The following is a 22,213-nucleotide window of genomic DNA, read 5'->3' as shown; positions in this document are numbered from 1 at the left end:
ATATTGTTGGTATTTCCATATATCCTATTACCTTGCATTTTCCAGTAAACCAACAGATGAAGGTTTTAATAAACCCCATGATTTAGCAAGGTTTTTACTGCAGCTATCCTTTTGCACTTCAAATTGTCAGTTTGCTGCTACTGTGATTTCCCCTCTGTACAGGATTACCTTTGTTCAACAGGAATCATGCAAGGCAGAGATTAACAAGAGATTGGCTGACGTAGTTCACTGCATTATGCAATTTTGATATTGCACCTCATTTACCAACGGGGAAAGAAGTTAAAAAGGAAAGTTTCTAAACCCCACATTTTTGTCGGAACTCTCCACAGGGCCTTGGAGCCCTTTCACCTGGGCTGTTTTGTCTCGCTGTCCCAGTGGGCTGTGGCCTGGCTGGCGCCTGAGCATCACTGTGGCAGCGGAATTCCCGCTGTGAGCGGGGCCTCGGCAGGCGGCCGGGCGGGAACGGGGAGCGCCGGCGGGGCTCTGCTCCTCGCTGCCCTGGGCCCGCAGCGAGGTGTCGGCTCCGGCACCTCCTCCTGCCCTCCGGGCTGCCCGAGCGCGTGGAAGGACAGCTCCGCTTCCTCAGCAGCAGGAGCTGCTTCCCACGAGGGGCAGAGCCCGAACAGCTGCCCAGGGAGGCCGTGGCGTGTCCCGCTCCGGGACGTTTCAAACCGGCCGGGACGCGTTCCTGTGCCCCTGCCCCAGGTGGCCCTGCCTTGGCAGGGGCGGCACCGGGTGACCTCCCGGGCTCCTTCCAGCCCGAACGACTCTGGGACTCTGAACCGGGGTGCTGAGCCCTTCCACCCGGAGCACGGGTGCGGGAGAGCAGATTTGTGTAAAAAACAACCAAAAAGGGGATTTCACCCCGTAGCCGTCCCACTTCACAGACGATTTGCCACACGCTCGCTCTGTAATGTCGGAGCGCTCAGCACTCGTTCTGAGCGCTCAGCCCACACCCATTGCCAGTGCCAGCCTGACACCTGCCGGCGGCCCAGCGGCCTCGGGGCACTGAGGGGGAATCCGCTCGGCTCCGTGTTTGCAGAGACCGGACCCGAGAGGCCTCGGGAGCGGCAGCGGGAGGGCGCGCGGGGGGCCGGGCTGCCATGGCGGCGGGGCCGGCCTGAGGGCACGGGCAGGGCCAGGGGCGCGGGCGGCCATGGCGGCGGGCAGCGCCATCCAGATCCCCAGCCGGCTGCCGCTGCTGCTCACGCACGAGAGCGTGCTGCTGCCCGGCTCCACCATGCGCACCAGCGTGGACTCGCCGCGCAACATGCAGCTGGTGCGCAGCCGGCTGCTGAAGGGCACCTCGCTGCGGAGCACCATCATCGGCGTCATCCCCAACACCAGCGACCCCACCTCCGACTGCGACGACCTGCCCAGCCTGCACAGGTGCGGCTCGGGCCGGCTCTCCCCGCGGCCTGCGGGCCCCGAGCCCGGTGGGGCTGGCCGTGGGTCACCCCGCGGGGCCGCCCCGGGAATCCCCTGTGCCCCCCGGAAACCTGGCCAGAACCGAGCCGCGGGCCCGGGACGGGACGGGCTGGCCCCAGGGGAAGTTGGAAAAGAGGCTAAAGAGCGAAATAAGACGAAAGAACGCAGCTCTAGGGCTGTCGCAGCTGTTAACCATAGGTTTCGCCTAATAGGTAACATGGATGTTGACTTAGTTCACGTAAAATAAAAACAAATTGTATTTCTGTCTGGTGAAGCTAACATGATGTAACCCTTACTCTCCGAACTTTATCCCATCAGTGGACTTAGTCAGATGTTGCAAGAAAATAACTTCTGTTGTAAATCTGCTTCAGTAGGTACGGTGATCTAAAATATTGATTCAGTTCAAGGCTGGGGAGAACTGTCATTTACAGACACTCCCATTTCCCAGTGCATATTGCTTAAGCAGAAATGTCAGTGTGCCTGTCCACAGCCACATCCATTATTATGAAAAAATTACATGTTTCTAAATTGCATGACTGATAATACAGTACCTTCATTTTTTCAGTTAACTCCTTTGTGTTCAGGTTTCAGGGTTTGGTTTTGTAATCTGTGTTACAAAGGGAATTGGATAATTTCATTTAATTTCACAATAGCAGCTATGTCCCATCAGGGTCTTACAACCTACAGCTTGGTTGCCTCTGATAAGGAGCACACCAGATGCTCTGTGGAAGTGACAGATAATACGAGATTTGATCTGTTTTTAGGATTGGCACTGCTGCCCTGGCAGTTCAGGTGGTTGGTAGCAACTGGCCCAAGCCCCATTACACGCTGCTGGTGACGGGCCTGTGCCGCTTCCAGATCCTGCAGCTGCTGAAGGAGAAGCCCTATCCCGTTGCTGAAGTGCAGCAGTTGGATCGACTGGAGCAGTTCACTAATGGCCATAAATCTGAGGAGGAGCTTGGAGAGCTGTCAGAGCAATTCTACAAGTATGCAGTACAGGTAATTTGTTTTATTCTTGTGTGTCACATAACCCGGGCATACTTAGGCTCTTTACTTGTTTTCTATCTGCCCTTCTGTTTCTCCAGTTCCTCTATGTTTCAGTGACAAGTAGAGTTTCAGTATTTCTGCTACAAAACAAATGTAACTGTTACAGCTTGAGGTTTCTGTGCCAAGTTCCAGGGTGTTTGCACAGCTCATTGCAGCAGGATCTTGTGCAACTGCTTGTGTTGGTGCTATGATAAGTTGGTGTTTCATATGTGGCAATACTATAGACACATTCTAGTAAAAGATTTGATTAATTTTTACAGAGATATAAGAAAATATATACGATACAAACATAATGAATCAGAATTTGAAAGATGTAGTGAAGAAGAGTTATGGGGAAGTTTTTCATCTGGGTATGTGGGGGAAATAGGAGATGTATGTACTGAAAAAAAGTTGCAAATCATAATGATACTTTTGAACTTCTCAAACAAGCAGAAAGCTCAAAGTCTTGGTGCTCTATGCTGAGTTAGTGCCTCATCTGTGAAATTTTGGTGAATTTATTTCAGAACCTTTTTGACAAAGTACCTGGACATGCTTCACACTGAAAGACACAGTTGTGTTTAGGTCAGGGAGGCACTGAGATGATTCCAGGAGGAACCCAGCAGCCACTAGCATTGTTCCTTGTGTGTTGTAGCTGGTTGAAATGCTGGATATGTCCGTGCCTGCAGTCGCAAAGCTCCGGCGCCTCCTGGACAATCTGCCCAGAGAAGCTCTGCCAGATATCCTGACCTCTATCATCCGAACTACCAACCAAGAGAAGCTGCAGGTACTGTCTTCTTCAGTGCCTTTAGTGCTAGTTAGGTGTTGCTGTCTTTTAGAGTCAGTCACTTTTAGGTAATTTTGGAATTGCTTACACTTGTGACTGTACAGAGATAACATTGTGCCAGCAGGGATTTGTGTTACAGCTGAGCATGAATGCTTGCAAAATGGTTTGATGGTGCTGTTTAAAGTGTTTATGTATGCATGTGGCAGAACTTGCCTAAGGTAAATAGATCTAGTTGGGAAATCTTGGAAATGGTTCATTTTATTAAACTTTAATAAGTAGAGCATGGACTTCCCATAGTAAGGATGATAAATCTTTCTTCGGATTGGGTTGAAACTTTGCATATTTATCCCAGCTGACTGATCATTATACATATCATAATACTAATAACTTCAGAATTAAAATACTTTTAGTATTAGATTTAAGTATTTTAAAAACATCTTGAAGTTTGGGTTTCTTTAAACACTGAGACAGTGGTTAAATTTCTGTCATATGTCAAAGTAATTCTGTGCAAAAATTATCTTTATGGCTTGGCGCTTATTCATCTGATTTCTGTATTTGCTTGCTGTGTTTTGGAAGATGTTCCTTTTCTTCTCTGCTCATGCTGCACCTGGAATTGAATGTGTGTTGGGTTCTTTCAAAGCACCACAAGTAGAAATTAATGCAGTAATCTTAAGGGAAGATGTGTACTATAGCTGAATATCCTGCTGGAGGAAGGTACATTAGGGATTAGTGTGTCACTTTTTCATTATTAGAAGTTCTAAAGAAGAGAGCAGCTGATGGAAGCTGTGGAAATACAGAGGAGCAGAATTCTACCCATTTCCACACATTAACTTCATTTAATATGAAAATGGAATTGTATACAAAATATCAGAAAAAACCAAAATAAACAAAAAATCTCTGAATGAAAACCTTAAGGCACAAGGGGATTTTTTTCCCCTCGGTTACCCAAGGAGATGATGCTGTAATTTTTTGAACAGGGCCATCTCTTTCCTGAGGCCCAGTAATTGAAAAATAGGACTTTGATAGATGTTTGCCACAGAAAATGCAACTGAAATATTAAGATGTTTTAAAACTAGACAGAATAAGAGAATTTCCTCTAGTTTAAAGTGCTTTGTAGTTCAGGCACACAGACCCTTGAGGGCTAGATTTTGTGTACTGTATTCTCCTTGCTTTTCTTGCTACCTGTTTTCCTAAATCCATCTATTCTGTACCTCTGGTCAAAAGGCAGTAGCAGTGCCTCCACGTTCCCTTCCCCAGAGTGAGGATTCATCTGTGAACTTGCTGGCTGCTTACCACTCCCTGCTCTTAGATTTTAGATGCTGTTAGGCTGGAAGAACGGTTCAAGATGACCATACCACTGCTTGTTAGACAGATTGAAGGCCTGAAGCTGCTTCAGAAAACAAGAAAATCCAAACAGGATGATGATAAAAGGGTATGGAGCTTTAAATTTGGAATACTTAAACATCCTAAATAAGTACTAAGATGCACTTTTTAAACAGGCTAATGAATGCATGATTTTAATCTGCATCTTTAATGTGTAGCCATAGCCGTCAACTTTGGCTGGTAGATACACAAAAGACAAAATATTTGTTTAAAACTGCCTAGGCTTTATTTTAATGTTTGTTTGTTTTTTTTTAATTTAATTTTTATTTTAATCTGAGCACTTTGTGACATTAAATGAGTGCTCAGATTCCTCTGAAGAGTCATTTCACGTGCATGGTGTGCACACAGTGAGTTCTGGCCTGTGCAGTGAAAGGTGGATTGTTTACTGATGGCATTGCAGATGAGTGACAGATTTTTAACTACAGATAAAGAATGGGTGTTGTCAAATGGAGCTTGTTCACTTTTGCTTCATCTAACTGCTCTTAAATAGTTTAGTAACTGGAAAGTCATTGAGAAATGAAAAACGATAAGAGAGACTTACCCATTTTTCTGCTAAATATGATTGGCTGCAGTGCTTGAAATATCACAAATAGCTGCTTTCAGTTTTGTTCTTGTTTTGTGTTGTTTGCAAGTTTAAGATCTATGATAAACTTACTCAGAAAATATATAAAGAACTGTAACTTTTTAATGTAGCACCAGTAACTCTTTCTGAAGTTAATTTCTGGATTTAAAACTTTCTAGAGTTCTGAATTTTTCTGTGCACCTTACCTTGTTTTGCCTTGATTTTCCTTCAAAGCCAAAGTACACAGCTTATTTAAAAACCAAGATCTGGTGCAATTCTGTGGCTCTGTTTCCATTGCACAGGTTGTAGCTATTCGTCCTAACAGAAGAATCACTCATGGAAGCATTACAGAAGATGAGGAGGAAGAAGAAGATCATGATGATGTTGTTATGCTAGAAAAAAAGATCAGAACATCCAGCATGTCAGAACAAGCTCTTAAAGTTTGTCTTAAAGAAATAAAAAGGTAGGAGGCTTGATTTCTTTTAAAATTTAGAATGAATCTTGCAGACCTTTTCCTGTTTGATATATATTTGTGTTGGTTGTGTTTTTGAAATGATTTTAAACCTCAGGCAGCAATTGCTGCCTTATGGTCCAGTAGAGGCTTCCTTTGCATTTAATTTCTGGTTGGCCTTTTGAATTCTGTACTTACATTTCCAGATTAAAGAAGATGCCTCAGTCAATGCCAGAATATGCTTTGACAAGAAATTACTTGGAACTGATGGTAGAATTGCCATGGAACAAGAGTACAAAAGGTAAACCCCTCTCTTAGTGGTGATTCTCATACACAAACATTTTAGGACAAGTAACTGTCATGTGAACACTGTGAATTAGTTCTGCCTTGTAAAAACATTATTGATAAGTTACTGTAAGCCAGGTAAACCTTTAGATTTCAGTGAGATCTGTACACTGAATACCCTGTATAGCTCAGTTATATATCTAAGAATGTGGATTTAAAAAGTGTTAAGAATAGTTTAATTACAAAATGAAGGTGTTACTGATTACAATTTGTGCCAGTATGTATCAGAGAAATGAACATCTAATTAGTTTTTATCTGTCAGACAAAAAACCCTTTTGAAGATTTTTGTAACATTAGTCTTTCTGAAGAAGATTCTGGTTTATCTTAAGCTTCTTTTGTAAGAAGCAAAAGGATAAAAAAGCGCAATTTTAGTTAATTTTACTAATTACAGCCTGGGGTGCAGTAGAAAAACTGAGTCCTTGTCTGCTTCGCACCATAGTTTTTGGAGTTGTGAGTAGAGGGTGACACTGTTAATGCAGATACAGTGTGCAAAAATGGAGAGTGAGGGAAGAGTGAGAAACCAAGCACGACCAACTGACCAGCACATGTAGGTTAAGTGGGCAACATTACTTTGCACAAGGTGAACTTAGCACACCTGCATGTCCAGGTCTACCCTTCTGGTGGTGTTTGTAGTGAAGAGTTGTTACTGGTTTGAAATAGAGCCCTGGCTGTTTACAAATCTTGTAGATATTTTCTTTAATCATTAAATTGTAAAAAGATCTGCCTACATGTAGCTTGCAGTATTATTCAAAGAATCCCCAAATGAGTAAAATGTTTGTTGACTGTCATGTCCTAGCAGAATGTTTTTTTGGTGAAAGTTGCTCTTTGATCTTTTAAAACTATGCTGTGTCATGTGAAGTTTGGTGCTTTTACTTTAAGCAAAGTTTGTCAGTGTGACCCACATGATTGCTACTTTGAACTCTGTAGCTACAGTGAATAAAAACACACATGAATACAGAAATAGAAAATCATGATAATTATTTTAGCCTTGGATGTCATTATCAGTACTGTGTCATTTTCAGTACTATAATCTGTGTATCTTAGGTCTAATTTTTTTGTCAAAGAAGGAAATTAAAGAACTTTAATACCTTTGTTTTAGAAAAGCATTGTCTGTGATATGTGTGAGTTGGGGGATTGTCCTGTTGAGGTATCTGCCTCCAGTGGGATCAGTAGTTTCATTCCTGAGGTGAAGGTGCTGTCTCTGCTGTTGTTGGTGCCAGATCGCCTGGAGATCCGTGCGGCTCGCATTGTTCTGGACAACGACCACTATGCCATGGAGAAGCTGAAGAAGAGGGTTTTGGAGTACTTGGCTGTGCGACAGCTCAAAAACAACCTCAAGGGACCCATTCTTTGTTTTGTGGGGCCCCCAGGAGTTGGTAAAACCAGTGTTGGAAGATCAATTGCAAAGACTTTGGGCAGAGAATTCCACAGAATTGCTTTGGGAGGAGTCTGTGATCAGTCTGATATTCGAGGCCACAGGTAATCACTTCTTCTTTTACTAATTGCAGTTTTTTATTTGCAGAATGTATTGATTGTTTTCACTGTTCAGCTGATACAGAGAAATTTTGTTTCTATGAAACAATGGTAGGTTTTTACTGATTTTCCTTGGTATTCAGTGGTATTATTTGAGAGAGAATTTTAATGGGAACGGGTGTTTAGTGTTGTGGTACAGCCTTTATTCTTTCCTCCTCTTTCTGCCCTTTACTTTCATAGGGAATGAATTTCATCTTCAGTTATTTTAGCACTTTGAAGTAAAATTCTGTAGGAAGTTTAATGCAAACTCTTGATTATTTCTGCTTTTTAAGAGAGATGTAAAGATTTAATTATCCAGCATAATCTATGGTAGCAATACATTCCTTTATAACCATGTTTGCTGCTAAAAGATTAGACAAAACTTGGAGTGATACATGAAAGTTGCAAAAGGATAGCAGTGGACTTGTTTGTGCACTGTTTTCCTGTTTCAAAAGGAGATTTATGCAAGAACACCTAAGCTGGCAGGTTTCAAAGGAGATTTTTTGGATGACATTCCTTAGGGCTGTTTTTGATGTTGGGCTCTTTATGTATCTGCTACTTAGTCTTTTAAATTTGTATTAGTCCATTCCTCAATCCTTGCACCTGCAGGCATAATGAATGGACAGTAGAGAAAGGTAACTGCCAAGCATTTTTGTTTCCATTACACGTATTTTATGCTTATTGCATGCAGTGTAGGAAATGTGGACTAATGGATTTTAGTCAGGTTTTCTTTTTTAAGTCATGTTATTGAATAAAATTTCTCCTTACAGCAGTAGGTGAATTAAAGCTTCAGTTATTTTTTGATGCCATCTCTCTAACAGTTACTTTTGCCCAGTGGCTATGTAGCTACTCTCAGTAGGATACACCTAAAATAGAATGTCTTAAAACAACTTAAAATGTGACTCAACAACAAGTGCTATTCGAAGTGAAGCCACTAGAGGCTGTGGAATACTCAGCATTATGGAAAGTAACTTTTCCAGAGCAGAGCAGGACTCAGTCCTTTGTAACAGGGAAGCCATATCTTGAGCTTGACATTATAAACAAAAGTCAAACTTCCCACCTTGTCCTTAGACCTCATAAAGAGTAAAGACAGGGAGAGTCATATGAGAGAGCCTCTAAAAAGCTTTTTAGTTCAGGTGTTTGTGGTTGTCACACATTTTTGAGGGCATTATTAAGTTAATAATTAATGTTAGAGGCTAACTGTTATAAATTTAATATTAAAAAGTATATTAAATTAGCCAACGAGAAATATGTGCTAAGAGATTTTATTTTTCATCAGCAATGGAAAATCTAATCTAGAATTAGCATGAATACTGTGTGGTTATTGTTCAACAAGCAAGTGTATGGTTTAAAAATGAACTTCAGAGCAGTTGGTACCTGGAGTCCTTTGTAGCCAACTGCTTTTTGCAGTTTTTTTGTAGCTAAAATCAAACCCACCTGTTGCACTCTGGATTTTAAATTCTGCTTTGGTTAGTTTTCCTCCTTCTCAGAATATGATTTAATCAGATTAGAACTACATCTTTTCTGTAGAGCTCTGCAGTGTCCTTTTGTGTGAATAAATCCTTCCAGTTACTCCCAGGCAGGTGAATCCATGTTGGCAGTCTGGTGGCAGTCAGAGGGAGGTGGTCTGGAAGTGGAGGAGGCACAGACTGTTGTTTTCTGAGTTTCACTGTTGAGCAGGCTGATTTTCTAATATTATACCTTAGAAGACATTGTCTTTCTCCTAAAAGCTCCTTATTAGGCTTTGGGGCTTAAGTTAAGAATTCCATTAACATTGCAGGAGAACAGTACTGTATGTGCCCACTGATGTACTGAGCATGTAGAAAAATGTACCAAATGTACCAGAACATTCAAAAGGAACTGTTGCAGCTTGCCTTGCAAGGAAAGAGTGCCTGAAATAGCATTCACTTGGCCCCTTGGTGAAAGGTGCAGACTGAGGCATGCAGCAGACAAAGCTCTTGGAGAGCAGCAGGGTGGGCTGTGCTGTCCCTCTGATGGGTAAAGGGGCAACTGGAGCTGCCCAGGTTTGGCCATTTCACTGGGATCATGTGCCTGCCCCTGGAGCTTGGGAATCCTTCACTGACTGAGTGAAGGGTAGCAAGCATTGCTCTGCATTCCCAATGTGAAATCATCCTCTGGGTACAAAACCAGAACTCCTTTATCAGAAGTCCTTCAGCTGTTGTCTGCATTTATCACTCATCTATACCATGTGTTCAAGTATGTTGGCTTACATTTGTTGTTTACTTGTATTAAAAAAAAAAAAACCAAACCACAATCCACTCTGAGGGATGACTTAGAACTTTTTTCCAAGAAGCTTGTTGCTTTTAAAATCTCCTCAGTATTGATATTTTGTATCACACAGGAAATGTATGATCTTCTCTGTTGTGTGTCTTTCTGTTTCTGAAAAGGAAAGATGTAATTGTGCCATTTATTTATGGTGGTGCTGGTGAGGTAAGTGTGAAGCTCTGCTTTCTCACCTTCATGTGAAGCACTCCTTCCTGTGCTACCACTGCTTTGCAGTTTCAAAAGCTTGGGCAGTTCACTTCTGCCTTGGGCCTTTGCTGAAGACTTGTTGAAATGCACCTGTTTGAGCAGAGGTTGGATTCCTCACCAGAACTTTCCTGCACAGGCCTTGTTGCACCAGAGAAAAACAGCTTCAAACAGCTTCACCCATGACAGGAATGAGCTTTGTTAGACAAGTACAAAGCACAGATAGATTTGTAAATCCCTTGAGTGGATGCAATCTCTGGCCTAGCACCAAAAAATGCCCAAAAAACCCAAAAAGGCTGTGACCTTGTGCAAAGCCCTGCAGTTAAAAATTACTTAAAACTATTTGTCTTGAGATCACTATGAAGAAAGTGAGTCCTGTTTCTTTCAATAGCACTACCACTGCTTTAAGGGTTCTGTTTCCTAGGCTTTCCCAGTTTACTTTGGAAGAACCAAGAAGGTTGGATTTCCCAGCTGGTTTTGTTGCATTTTCTAGGATACATGGTTCCTGATCACAGACTGCACCACTCTAGTGTTTTGTTTAAAGGTTCTTTCTCACTCTGTATAAAAAGATTACTAAGTTGCAGACCTCTCCTTGGAGCTCTCCAGGGGTTGGGCTTTTTAAGCGTTTCTTACTACACAAATGAGATGAGTAGAAACCTGCTCTGTGCTTCCTGTTTTGTGTGGGGAAAGCTGACTGTCCTTTGGGTGCAGGGAAAGAAACTGTATCAAAAAATGAGCAAACAATGTAGGATATTGTTTAACCTCCTTTCAACCCTAGCAAAAATAATGAAATCAACATCACATTTAGTGATAGTGTTCCTAAACATTAGCATTTAGTTTCACATCTTACAAGGCAAAGGTTAACAGCCAGACAGATAAATAGCCATATCTGCTTGTAATTTTAATATATTCTGGCTGGCTTTGTATGTAAATCCCTGCAAGGCCTGCCTTACCAAGGATTCTTTTGATGAGTTGTGTTCCGCTAATAACTTTGGAGATCTCAAGCATTTGATTATTAGTATAGATAAATGATTATATAATGATTATTTATACCTAAAAAATAGGTAGTGGTTCATCTCTAATAAATGAAGAGGTACTGCAGATTTAGACTATTGCATTTGTTTACCTTCATTTAGTTTATAAATCTTTCTTAAAACTCAATGGAACATGGATAGCTCAAATCTTTATAGGATTCAAAAGGACCAAGTAAAACTGTGTATCTAAGAACACAAACATGCATTAAAAAAGTGTGATGCTTTAAAGCATGCACTTGAGAATAATGTAGCAAGCAAGAACACAGAATGTTTGATGTTTACCTAATTATGTTACCCTATTACTGCTGTAAGCAAAATACTGAAACAGTTGGGCTGCATTGTCTCTGAAGCATATAAAATTATTCTCAAGTGCAGTGAGCACCTTGTGGTAAAAACAATCCAGAGAAGAGCAAAATTACCACCACCAACAAAGAGAAAAAAACCCAAACCCATAACTGAAAAAACCCCAAATGCCCCCAAAACCAAAGAAATGCCCAAACTGCTACACTGACACATTTATTTACACTGGTAAGTGATTCACTTGTGTGAGCTCCGATTGAGTCTCTCCTTTTCTGAATGCTCTCTATGGAGTGCTTTCCCTGTCTTGGCAAGGCTGTGGGTGTGCAGATGGAGGAGGAGGAGGCAGGCTGGCTGTGTCATAGCTCCCCATGCAGAGTCCTGATCTGTGCTGAACGTTCCACAGGCAGCCCTCCCTGACAGCAATCCTCTCCCTGGCTGCAGACTGAGACTACACAAAAGCACTGGAGTGAGGGGCTGTTGCCTGCTGGCTGCTTCAGTCTTTAGCAGCTGCCTCAGGAAGGTGGTAACAGGCAAACTGATTTTTTCTTGCATTGCTGGCTATTTAAAAGATCTTAAAACCTTTTATTTTTTCCTCAGATCTAGAATTAAATTAAAACTAAATTCTATGTACTGCAATTTGTTTCCTCAGTGGTTGAATGTTACATGGAACTGACACCACTGCTGTGTGGTTTGGGTTCTGTTTCTCTTGGTTTTTTGGGGGTTTTTTGTACATTTAAAGTCATCTCTAATATTTTTTGAAATTAGTCCCGTGGTATTTTTGGTTTCGTGTTTGTAAATGTCATCCTGTTTATTTTGGACAGTAGTAAAGCAGATCGTATGGCAAAGCAGGCCTGTTCTGCTTGTCTGCTTTGTGAGGGTCATGAGCTAGATATGTAATTCAGCACTTAATGTATCTCTTTCTCTTTAGAATTTCATGCTCTTAATTATAGTGTTTTGAGTAGTTATGGCACAAGCAGAAATGAGTGTGATAAATGCAGCAAACAAGAGTTATATACATCTGTAAAATGTAGTTGTGCTCTGTGTGTGTTGTGGAAAAAAGATTGTACTGATTTTCGAAATAAATTCAAACTCGTCATTTTTTGTTTCATTGCAATGTTCAGCTTTTCATTTTCTACTGAAATGGCAGTAAATACAGTTCTTTTTGCTGGGTGTTTATTAAACCGTGCTGTCAAGGGGACATTGACAGTTCAGCATAATTGGAATTTTGCTCTCTTTTTTAACATGCTGTTTGAACTCTGTTGTGATGACAAAATCTCAGCATTGTAATAGTGAAAATGTTTTTATTAATGAGGTTCCCAAATCTGCTTCTGCTTGTCCTTACAGTAGAAGGATGCTGGTACTGGAACATGTTAAGATGTTCACAAGCTGTAAAGTTTGGATACACTTTAATGCAAGTCATTATCTTTGCAGTCCAGCTAGTTCACCATGGAACTCAAATTTTCATCTGCTTCTCCAATTGCTTGTATTAGCTCTGTTTTATAGTCCATATTTTTAACAAGTATTCCACAAATTTTTGCAAAAAAAGCAAGAATTGTTGCAGTGCTTCTTGTTCCTCTATTTTGCCTGGAGTTTTCTTTGTGATGTTTCTGATGTTACTCCTCCTGTTCCCTGTGTCACTACCCTGTTTTCCATCCCCTTTCCTTTGCAGGCGCACCTATGTGGGCAGCATGCCTGGCAGGATCATCAATGGGCTGAAGACTGTCGGGGTGAACAATCCTGTCTTCCTCTTGGATGAGGTGGATAAGCTGGCAAAGAGCTTGCAGGGGGATCCTGCAGCAGCCTTGCTTGAGGTAAGAGGTGTTAAACTGCCTTGTTTCATTTGGATTTTAAAAGAACTAAACTGGACTCAGAAGATTCACTGGGCAAAAGAAGGCCTGACAGTGCCAGCTGTGTTACTCAAATATCAGCTGCTGAGTTCTGACATGGTGGGTTTCTGCAGTTCCTTGGGCACAGTGCTGTGACACAGTGGCTAAGTAACAGAAATCTCAGTTGACAGTGCCAGCTGTGTTACTCAAATATCAAATATCAGCTGCTGAGTTCTGCAGTTCCTTGGGCACAGTGCAGATGCTGTTACACAGTGGCTAAGTAACAGAAATCTCACCGAGTTGTACTTGAACACAAGGATAGATTTTGGGGTGTTTTGTGTATTTAGTGTTCAAGCCCTAAACATCACTTACTTGGGGGACTTTAGGATGCTGATTTTTAATGATCAGTGTTGTTAGCTAAGAAAGAACTGTAGAGGATCTAGACAATAAGTAGACTTCTTCAAGATTTCAATTTCTTCCTTTGAATAACTTTAATATATTTTTGAAGCTCTTGATGTGCATAATGTGGACTAGACGCATGTTCTTTTAGGAGCATTTCTTTAATTAGTGTTGTAATTAACTTTCTGAACTTAGATTTTTCATGTAAGTCACAGATTCCCACTCCTTGACTGATTATGGTGTGATGAGTGTTTGGCTGATTATGGTGTGATGAGTGTTAGCTTTCCATGACAGTCAGGTTTTCCATGAGTGCATTTTTTCTGAACTTCTGGCACTCAGATATATTAATTAATCTAATTTTGAAGCATGTATCAGTTATTTTATCACAAAAGTTTTAGAGTTGTCAAAGTTGATTTGCTTAAAGATACAAATAACATTCCGTAGATGCAATTGATGACTTTGGTGAATGGGATACTATTGGACTATTTTGTGAATCCCATCAAGTGTTGAGATGTTATTAATTAGGTTAGCTGGGCTTTCAGGAGGCCAGAACTGGAGTGGTCATGAGGAAAATGAATTGAGAACTGTGCCTTGCAAGCTTCATGTATCATGTAGCAGACAGCAGTAAGAGTTGTCAAAACCTTCATCCCAATTTCCATTTTCTGGAGTGTGATGTGATATCCCATTACAATTCCATTTTCCACTGATTTGTGCATATTCAGTGCTTTTATTTTAGCAGTTTGCTGGAGAGAGGAAGGAGCATGCCCTCAGGTGTGGGGAAGAGACAAAGCATTGCCCTTCCCTGGGCAGAAGGCTGTGCCAGCACTGATAGCAAAGGAGAGAATGAGGGAGGTGCTGGCACAGGGGGCTGGGCCAGGCTGAACTGTTGAGGCTGCCAGGGCAGATGCAGCACTAATGCAGTGATGGTTTTAGTACTGTGCATGCTTAGAGATGCCTTGTACTGCTGTAGTTTTACACTCTGCCTTCTCTTTTGTGTTTTCTCTGGCCTTAGGGGCTGCCTTGCTCCCACTGTTGCAGCTTCACTGCTTCTGGCATGGTTCTGCACCTGTTTCAGTCAAAAGGAGAGGCATTAATAAAAAATACCCACATTTTTTGAGAAGTGACTTAGGGTATAATCCTAGAAGCATCTCAGTTGTCACAGCTGAGGTGTGGTAGCTTTGGTAGGTGGGGGTGAAAGTGGTTCTGGTAGTATTTGCCTACAGAGTCATTCTAATGACTCTTTTGACTGACAGTGCTTAATGCAGTGATTTAAATATGAAAAATGCTACTTAAATTAAGGTGTCATGAGCTCATCTGGATGCTGTATGACATTCTGCAAATGAAGTGTCAATTGACTTCCTACAAACGTCATTATTTTCTTCCTCCTAGATAGTGGAAAATTACTGTTTTGACAAGGCCAACGAGTTCTTTGAAAATCAGTCTTTGAACAGGCTGTGGTTTGAGAGCTCTGTTTTGATCTTTGCATGTTAACATGAACTAGTAGTAATTTAAATGTGCTAGAAAATAGTGTGGCTTCCCTTCTTTAGCTTCTAAAAATGACAGTTGTGCTCCTTTACCTGTGCATTTCTCAGGTGTGTAGTACACTTTGTTAGGGTGCATAAAGGGCCTCAAAGTGCAAAGAAAACAAGCAGAGAAGTGTAATAAATACATTATTATGTATTATGTATTATTCCATGTGCTGTTCCTCTGAGGGATTTTATTTATGCTTTCCTGAAAGTTTAATGCTCCCTGTTTCTGAGTTTGATGATACCTCTCCTGTCATTTGTCTTTTAGATACTTGAACTGAGCTGTCCTAATTCTAGTCAAGGAATGGATAAAAATACCTGAAAATCAAATTTTTCTATTTAGCTGACTGTTGTTTGCTATGATTTGGGATTTCTTGGAAAGAGTGTTCCAATCATGAATCCAGATCTCTATATTAATATTGGTAATTTTATTCAACCTTTGGGTTTTATGAGGTTTTTTTTTTTCATTTCCTGCCCTTCAGTAGAGAACAATTATGGTTTTCTATTGTATTGTTTGTGAAGGCAAACAAATTTAATTAATACTTGTTTAACTGGTTGTGTTTGAATTCTGGGTACTTCATTGCTGCTTTGAGATGTTTCTGTTTTCCATCTTTTAAAACCACGTTCTCAGGACTACTCAGCTCTGCTCCTGTCATGGATTTTTCCTGCTGAGCCTCATAAGGTTCACTTCCCACTGCCTGCCTGGGCTACAGGGTTTATGTAAGCCCTGCTAATTGCCCATTAGCTACATCTGGAGAAATAATTGCTCTATTAACCATGGCTGGGCTGCTCCCCTGTGAGATCTTTGTACCTCTCTACTGCTGGCTAAAGATCCTGCAGCAGGTGCTTTACCTCTTCTCATGGACAGCTCATGGCTGCACATAATAGCTTCATTTTCATCTGCTTCTCGTGGTTTGTGTGGTTGGAAAGTCCATCTGGCGTGAGCAGAGGTGGCTGTTATGCTGGAGAGCAAACAATAGTCAGTGGTCACCTCACTGCTGCATTTGCTGTTCCCACTGCTGCTTGTCTGGTAAGTGCCATCATTAAGTATGAAAGGCACATCCTTTATTCCTTAATGTCTAGGTGTGTTAAATTCTTGCTGTCCACAACAGGCATATTCAGGAAGAAAACTGCCATCCCTGTGAGCTTGGTGGCAAAGCTTGGTGCTTTCTAATTGCTGGATATGGGTTCTGTTCTAATGCTTCTGCAGAGCTGTTGCTTCAGCAAGGCAGAATGTCTTCCTCTTTCCAGTTACTGTTCATTAACAAAGGAATATTTTAGTCTAAATTTAGATGACCTCTGTTAAAAACAGAAGAAAACAGAAATGGATCCAAGTGCCTGATAGTGACTATTTGTATGCAGGGAAATTAGACCAGGAGCATAGCCAGGCAATTAAATGTTCATGGAATTTATTCTGGATTTTGTGGTAATAAAAAGCTGTTACAGAGAAGCCTTTGTATGCATGTGAGCGATCTGTCATAAATTAGCCAAGATATTTTGTGCACTGAATGTTCTTTTTGTACTTTGTATTTCTGTATTAGTTGAATATCTTGGAAAACTTTTCAACTTGAACTTCAGGACAGATACCTAACTGCAGAACAGTTCTGTTTGCTTTGGAAGTCTGTTTGAAATACATAGGCAGGGCATTGGGTTTGTATTTTATTCTAAAAAACAGTTACCATGACAAAGAATTATGAGTCCAGAGGATCTCTGGCCCTTGTAAAAAAATCTCAGATAATTCCCATTTTTAGATATAATCCAAGTTGGTTTGGATTACAGTTTCTGTTATCTTTATTGGATAGCATTTTTTGCATCTGAGTACAGCATCAATATTTTGTATATCTTCCTAAATAATATTCTAATCACCAGCTTGGCACTTAGCAGGGTTCATTTCTGGTTGCAGACTAGAAGGAGAAAGAAACATGCAAGTAAATAAATGTGTCAAAATGGCAATTTGGTCTGTCAGAGTACATTGTTTTTCAGCAGCTTTGGAATTACTTGCAAACACTTCAGCTGATAGGCTGGAATTCTGTGGAAATATCAGTATTAAAAAAAAGGAGTAAGTTGAATTAGGATTAGCTGTTTAAAACAGTTTAGAAAAATTTGCAAGAGTAGACTTTGAGTGGGAAGCTAATATTTGGTGTAGACCTGCTTGTTTTGAGTCAGTTTGTAGCCGCTGTGCTTGCATGCCCTGCCTGCTGTGTCTCCCTGTGGTTTAGGGCTGGACTGGGGGGCTGGCTGAGGTGAGGCACACCTCTGAATTGTGCATCAGTGGACTTGGCTTGTCAGGATGCTTCAAGGCCTTTGCCTTTGTAAAGAAGGGAGTGAATGACAGCAGCTTCTTGCTGAAGAGGGTAAGAAAAGCTTTTGAATAGCTTAGAGCCAGTGCACAGTGGCATTCACTGAGTTCCAGCCCCAGGTTCAGAATCAAAGCATGTGCTTCAGTATGTTTTAAGATTTCACTATTAGGGGGAATGTGTAACTGCTCTTAAATCTGTGCAGCTTTTCAAAATAAAATCCAAATTTATTTTGTTTTTTAGGAGTCAGCTGTGATTCTGGCATTCTGTAATAGAAGAATTTTCTAAGTTTGTTCTGATCATAAATTTTTTCAAAATATTTTTTTCACTTCTCAAAGCCTGAGGAGAATTTAAGAGTAATGAAAATTCAGAATTGTTTATTTTATAACTATTGAAGAAGTCCTCAAATTCAGTTGGTTTTTTTTAATTATCAACACTGTTCTTGGCTATAATTCAGGTTGTGTGCATTCATTTGGGTGTAGGCAGATAAGTTATTTTGACAGTGGAGTGCTGTTCCTCAGGAGATGCATGGGTCCCTTTATTTGTGACATGACAATTGTTCGTGTGGGTGTAGCATTGCTCATTCATCATTTGAGAAGGAACAGTGTGCCTGTACTTCAAGGGGATGTGAAGCAAAGGTGGTTCACAGGTGATACAGAAGCCAGGAGTACATTGCTGTGTACAATGAACTTTCCATTTGTGGCACTGTTAAAAAATCTACAAGACAGCATCTCAGTACCCGTGTGTTCTACAGATGTATTAATCTAGGCAAGTTTAGTATTACCACACGTAAGTTCTACTAAAAGCAACAGGAAGACAGCACAGTTATTGAAGCCCTAGTTCTACTTGTTCAGTAGCTTTTTGAGGTTAGTCAGACTGTGTTTTTGTTCTGCAGTGCTTGTTCAGTTTTGTCTCTGTTGTTTTGGAACAAAAAGAAAAATGATTGTGTTGGGAAGGCCAGGGCTTGCCAAGGGTCAAAGCTTGCCTGGGATGTCGTGGACAATAGGAACTTGTACTCCTCCTTTAGTAATAAAGGCTGGACAAAGCAGAAAGAGTGGGGCAGTGATTTTGTGACAGGAGATAAGGCTGGGATTGTGTTCTTCCCCTTGGTCTCACAGGAGATCTCATGGGCTGGTGTGAGAGTAAGAAGTAAGCTTAGAGAACGAAGAGCTGCCAGCAGCAGGTGAGGGTTGGAGTCAGGGATTTCTTGGGAGAATTTCCCTTGTTCCATGGGACCACGTGGGCTGCTTTTCCAAGGTTGCTGTGAGTCTTTGAAGGGCCACTCTACCATGTGTGAAAGGTCATGGAGGTGCAGCTTAGGGGAGGTGCTTGGTGGCTGAAGAAATGCTGAGCCCCTCTAGAAAAGAGTAGGAACAGCTCATGGGGAAGTGGCTTTTTGACCTGTACATGTGATGTGACATGTAGTCACAGAGTAATCCAGGCAAGGCCAGGATTTAGTGATATCCATAATGTATTTCTTTACTGTAAAGTCAGATTTGACAGATCCAAATGGAATATAATAAAAATGTGCATATTTTATTTACTTCTGATTGAACAATTGTATGAATTTTGTGTTCATTCTTGTTAAGGTCTTGGATCCAGAACAAAATCACAGTTTCACTGATCACTATCTGAACGTAGCCTTTGACCTGTCCCAAGTGCTTTTCATTGCCACAGCCAACACTACAGCTACAATCCCACCCGCCCTGCTGGACAGGATGGAGGTTATCCAGGTGCCAGGTAACACTGCACTGCCTTCATTGCATGCCTCTTGCAGGCCCTTAAACAAGTTGCTGAAATGACAAATGGAATATAATAAAAATGTGCATATTTTATTTACTTCTGATTGAACAATTGTATGAATTTTGTGTTCATTCTTGTTAAGGTCTTGGATCCAGAACAAAATCACAGTTTCACTGATCACTATCTGAACGTAGCCTTTGACCTGTCCCAAGTGCTTTTCATTGCCACAGCCAACACTACAGCTACAATCCCACCCGCCCTGCTGGACAGGATGGAGGTTATCCAGGTGCCAGGTAACACTGCACTGCCTTCATTGCATGCCTCTTGCAGGCCCTTAAACAAGTTTGGGGTGTTCTTGCTGAAATGTAAGGTAGTTCCTTAAGGAAAGCCTGCCAGGAATCTGGAGTGCATGGCTGGGGTCATTAAAAGGGGCAAGGCAGGATGCCACTGCTGTGGTTTCTGTCATGAGAATAGGATTTAGCATTGTATTAGAACTCAAGAAAGTTATTTAAAAGTATTTAGCAATCAGGAAAATTCAGTTCCAGGTCTGTGGTGATACATGGATACATTCTATAATAATATGTTCCTTCACTGATTCATTTGTCAGTTGGCTGATGCATCTTTTTAAGATTCCAATGGAGAAAGGAGTCTTTGAAATACTAAAATTCTTTTCTTGTTTGCATGGAGTTCTGAATAGCCACAAAGGATCATACCAACAGCCTTGTAAATTATAGATGGGGGAGGTTTTTTCTTAAATTCAGTCAGGTAGAATTGTAAAAGATAAGATGTTTGATTATATTGTAGTGTCTAAGCAAAGTTATTATTAACAAATACATGCTTTTTTTTTTTTTTAAGGATACACCCAAGAAGAAAAAATTGAAATTGCACATAGACACTTGATTCCTAAACAGCTTGAATTACATGGTTTGACTCCACAGCAAATACAGATTCCCCAAGTAACCACTTTGGACATAATTACCAGGTAAATCTGTTCTTTGCTTTCAATTTAAATGCCTTCTTTTATAAATCAGTTTATAAAGTGGTAATACAAATATATCTTAAGTATTGTCCTTAATAGCTTCAACAGTTGGTAGCTTATGGAATTGCTCTTTCCCTGGCTCCTGCCTTCTCTAGAGAACATCCTTTCTGTAGAGAATTCTTTCTCTTGCTCCCCAGGTGTGGGGAGGTCCTGTGAATAAACAGGAGCACCTGGGGCTGGTGTGGCTCTGCTGTGTGGAGCCATGGCTTGGCAGCAGACAACATGTAGTTTAAAGAACCAAGTTATATTTCTGTCATTTTCATACAAAAAATGGAAATTACACTTCCTTTTTTTTCCTTGTCACTTGATGGATACATTTGTTTAGATTTTGAATTAGGTTTAAAAAATTAAAATACAGGGTTTTAAAATAGCTTCTATTCATTAGAACTGGGGTTTTTGTTAGACATGACAGCAAATGTATTGATCAAAACATCTTTTGAACTTGAAACTAGCTCATTTCCAATGGAAAAAGTGTACTGATTCAATGAATTGAAGTATTTTATGACCAGTATTTTGGCTGTTTTGTGTAGTGTTATTGCCTGGTGCTTCTTTTTAGTCCACAGACTAAAACAAAATATTATTTTATGGCCAGTTCCTCAACTTCCAGTGAGTTATATATTTTAAGTTTTAAAATAACTCTTCCTTTTAATTTTTGTGTGTCCAAGAAGAGCTCAGTGCTATTGGACATTGCTTAGCATTTGATGAAGGTTTGGCACCAGCTGTTAGTCCTGTCTTCCCACTCAGTCATTTGTCTACAGTTTCATCAGCAACCACAATTATTTTGATACAAACAAATTATTTTTTCCTATGTACTAGAGTAGTCCAAGCTTTTGGTACATTTCCCCTGCCTTTTCTGTGGCTGTGTGCTTAGTGAGGAGTGTGTTTCCCTTGCAAGGAGCCCTGCCTTGCAAAGCCCAGCCCTGCTGTTCTCTCCCAGGTACACGAGGGAGGCCGGAGTGCGCGCCCTGGATCGCAAGCTGGGAGCCATTTGCAGAGCAGTGGCTGTGAAAGTGGCAGAGGGGCAGCACAAAGAAGCAAAGCCAGATCGTGCTGAGGTGGGGGAAGGAGAAGGTGTGTATCTTTGGTATGTTTTGGTATGATTTGTGTATGTCTTCCTAGTTTTTTTATGCAAATCTTTCACTTCTGCTCTAAGCATGGCTGTAGTTCCTGCTAGCTCAGAATTCAGCCTGGTTATTTTGTTGGAGGCCGGAGTGCGCGCCCTGGATCGCAAGCTGGGAGCCATTTGCAGAGCAGTGGCTGTGAAAGTGGCAGAGGGGCAGCACAAAGAAGCAAAGCCAGATCGTGCTGAGGTGGGGGAAGGAGAAGGTGTGTATCTTTGGTATGTTTTGGTATGATTTGTGTATGCCTTCCTAGTTTTTTTAATGCAAATCTTTCACTTCTGCTCTAAGCACGGCTGTAGTTCCTGCTAGCTCAGAACTCAGTCTGGTTATTTTGTCGTACACTAAAAAGGGAATTCTAATGTAGCAACTTTTTCTCCTATTTTACTCTTCTTTAAGGACTCTTGTTTTCAAAAGCCTGGCAGTTACTGTGACATTATTATTATTATGTACAGTTTTAGTGCTGAATTATGACTTAGGACATAAGCTGAGTCGTTTCAGCCTGCTGAGTTGGTAATTGACAAGTTCAGTGCATCTGGTTTGTGTCTTAGGGATGCAGCTATGATTTGTGTATGTCTTCCTTGGTTTTTTAATGCAAATTTTCACTTCTGCTCTAAGCACAGCTGTAGTTCCTGCTAGCTCAGAACTCAATCTGGTTATTTTGTTGTACACTTAAAAAGTTGTCTGCTTGAAGGGTTCTGAAATTAGAGTTGTTTTATGTGCCTCTTAAGACCATGCTTATTCAAAGTCTCTTGGAGCTTTGGTAATGTCACAGCCTTGGTTACTCTGGTCTTGTTTCCCATGTGTACAAACAGTGTTTTATCATTTCCAGTCATGAAACAGACTGAAAACAAACTAAATACAAAACTCTCAAACAGCAAAAATACCCAGGTAACTACTTCACCAAAGGTAGGTCTCTTTCTAGTCTGTAAACAGAAGAGGGAAGGATG

General features: G+C 41.0%; 1 protein-coding gene across 1 annotated transcript in view; it reads left to right on the top strand.

Moving 5' to 3' along the window:
* The first annotated feature begins 1,081 nt into the window (after positions 1-1,081).
* LONP2 (lon peptidase 2, peroxisomal) overlaps positions 1,082-22,213 on the top strand; it is a 37,803-nt gene continuing 16,671 nt past the window's right edge. The window contains exons 1-11 of the mRNA XM_039721534.1: positions 1,082-1,389; positions 2,193-2,427; positions 3,107-3,238; positions 4,548-4,670; positions 5,486-5,646; positions 5,841-5,935; positions 7,200-7,458; positions 12,985-13,126; positions 18,953-19,103; positions 19,962-20,088; positions 21,083-21,216. Coding sequence (XP_039577468.1) covers positions 1,157-1,389; positions 2,193-2,427; positions 3,107-3,238; positions 4,548-4,670; positions 5,486-5,646; positions 5,841-5,935; positions 7,200-7,458; positions 12,985-13,126; positions 18,953-19,103; positions 19,962-20,088; positions 21,083-21,216 — 1,792 coding nt within the window. The 5' untranslated portion in view covers positions 1,082-1,156. The remainder of the gene's footprint in view (positions 1,390-2,192; positions 2,428-3,106; positions 3,239-4,547; positions 4,671-5,485; positions 5,647-5,840; positions 5,936-7,199; positions 7,459-12,984; positions 13,127-18,952; positions 19,104-19,961; positions 20,089-21,082; positions 21,217-22,213) is intronic.

The sequence above is a fragment of the Passer montanus genome, unplaced genomic scaffold, assembly GCF_014805655.1.
Source record: "Passer montanus isolate IOZ18808 unplaced genomic scaffold, ASM1480565v1 scaffold45, whole genome shotgun sequence".
Lineage (NCBI taxonomy): Eukaryota > Metazoa > Chordata > Aves > Passeriformes > Passeridae > Passer > Passer montanus.
The sequence above is the reverse complement of the archived record's forward strand: the minus strand, read 5'-3'. Positions and strand labels throughout refer to the sequence as shown.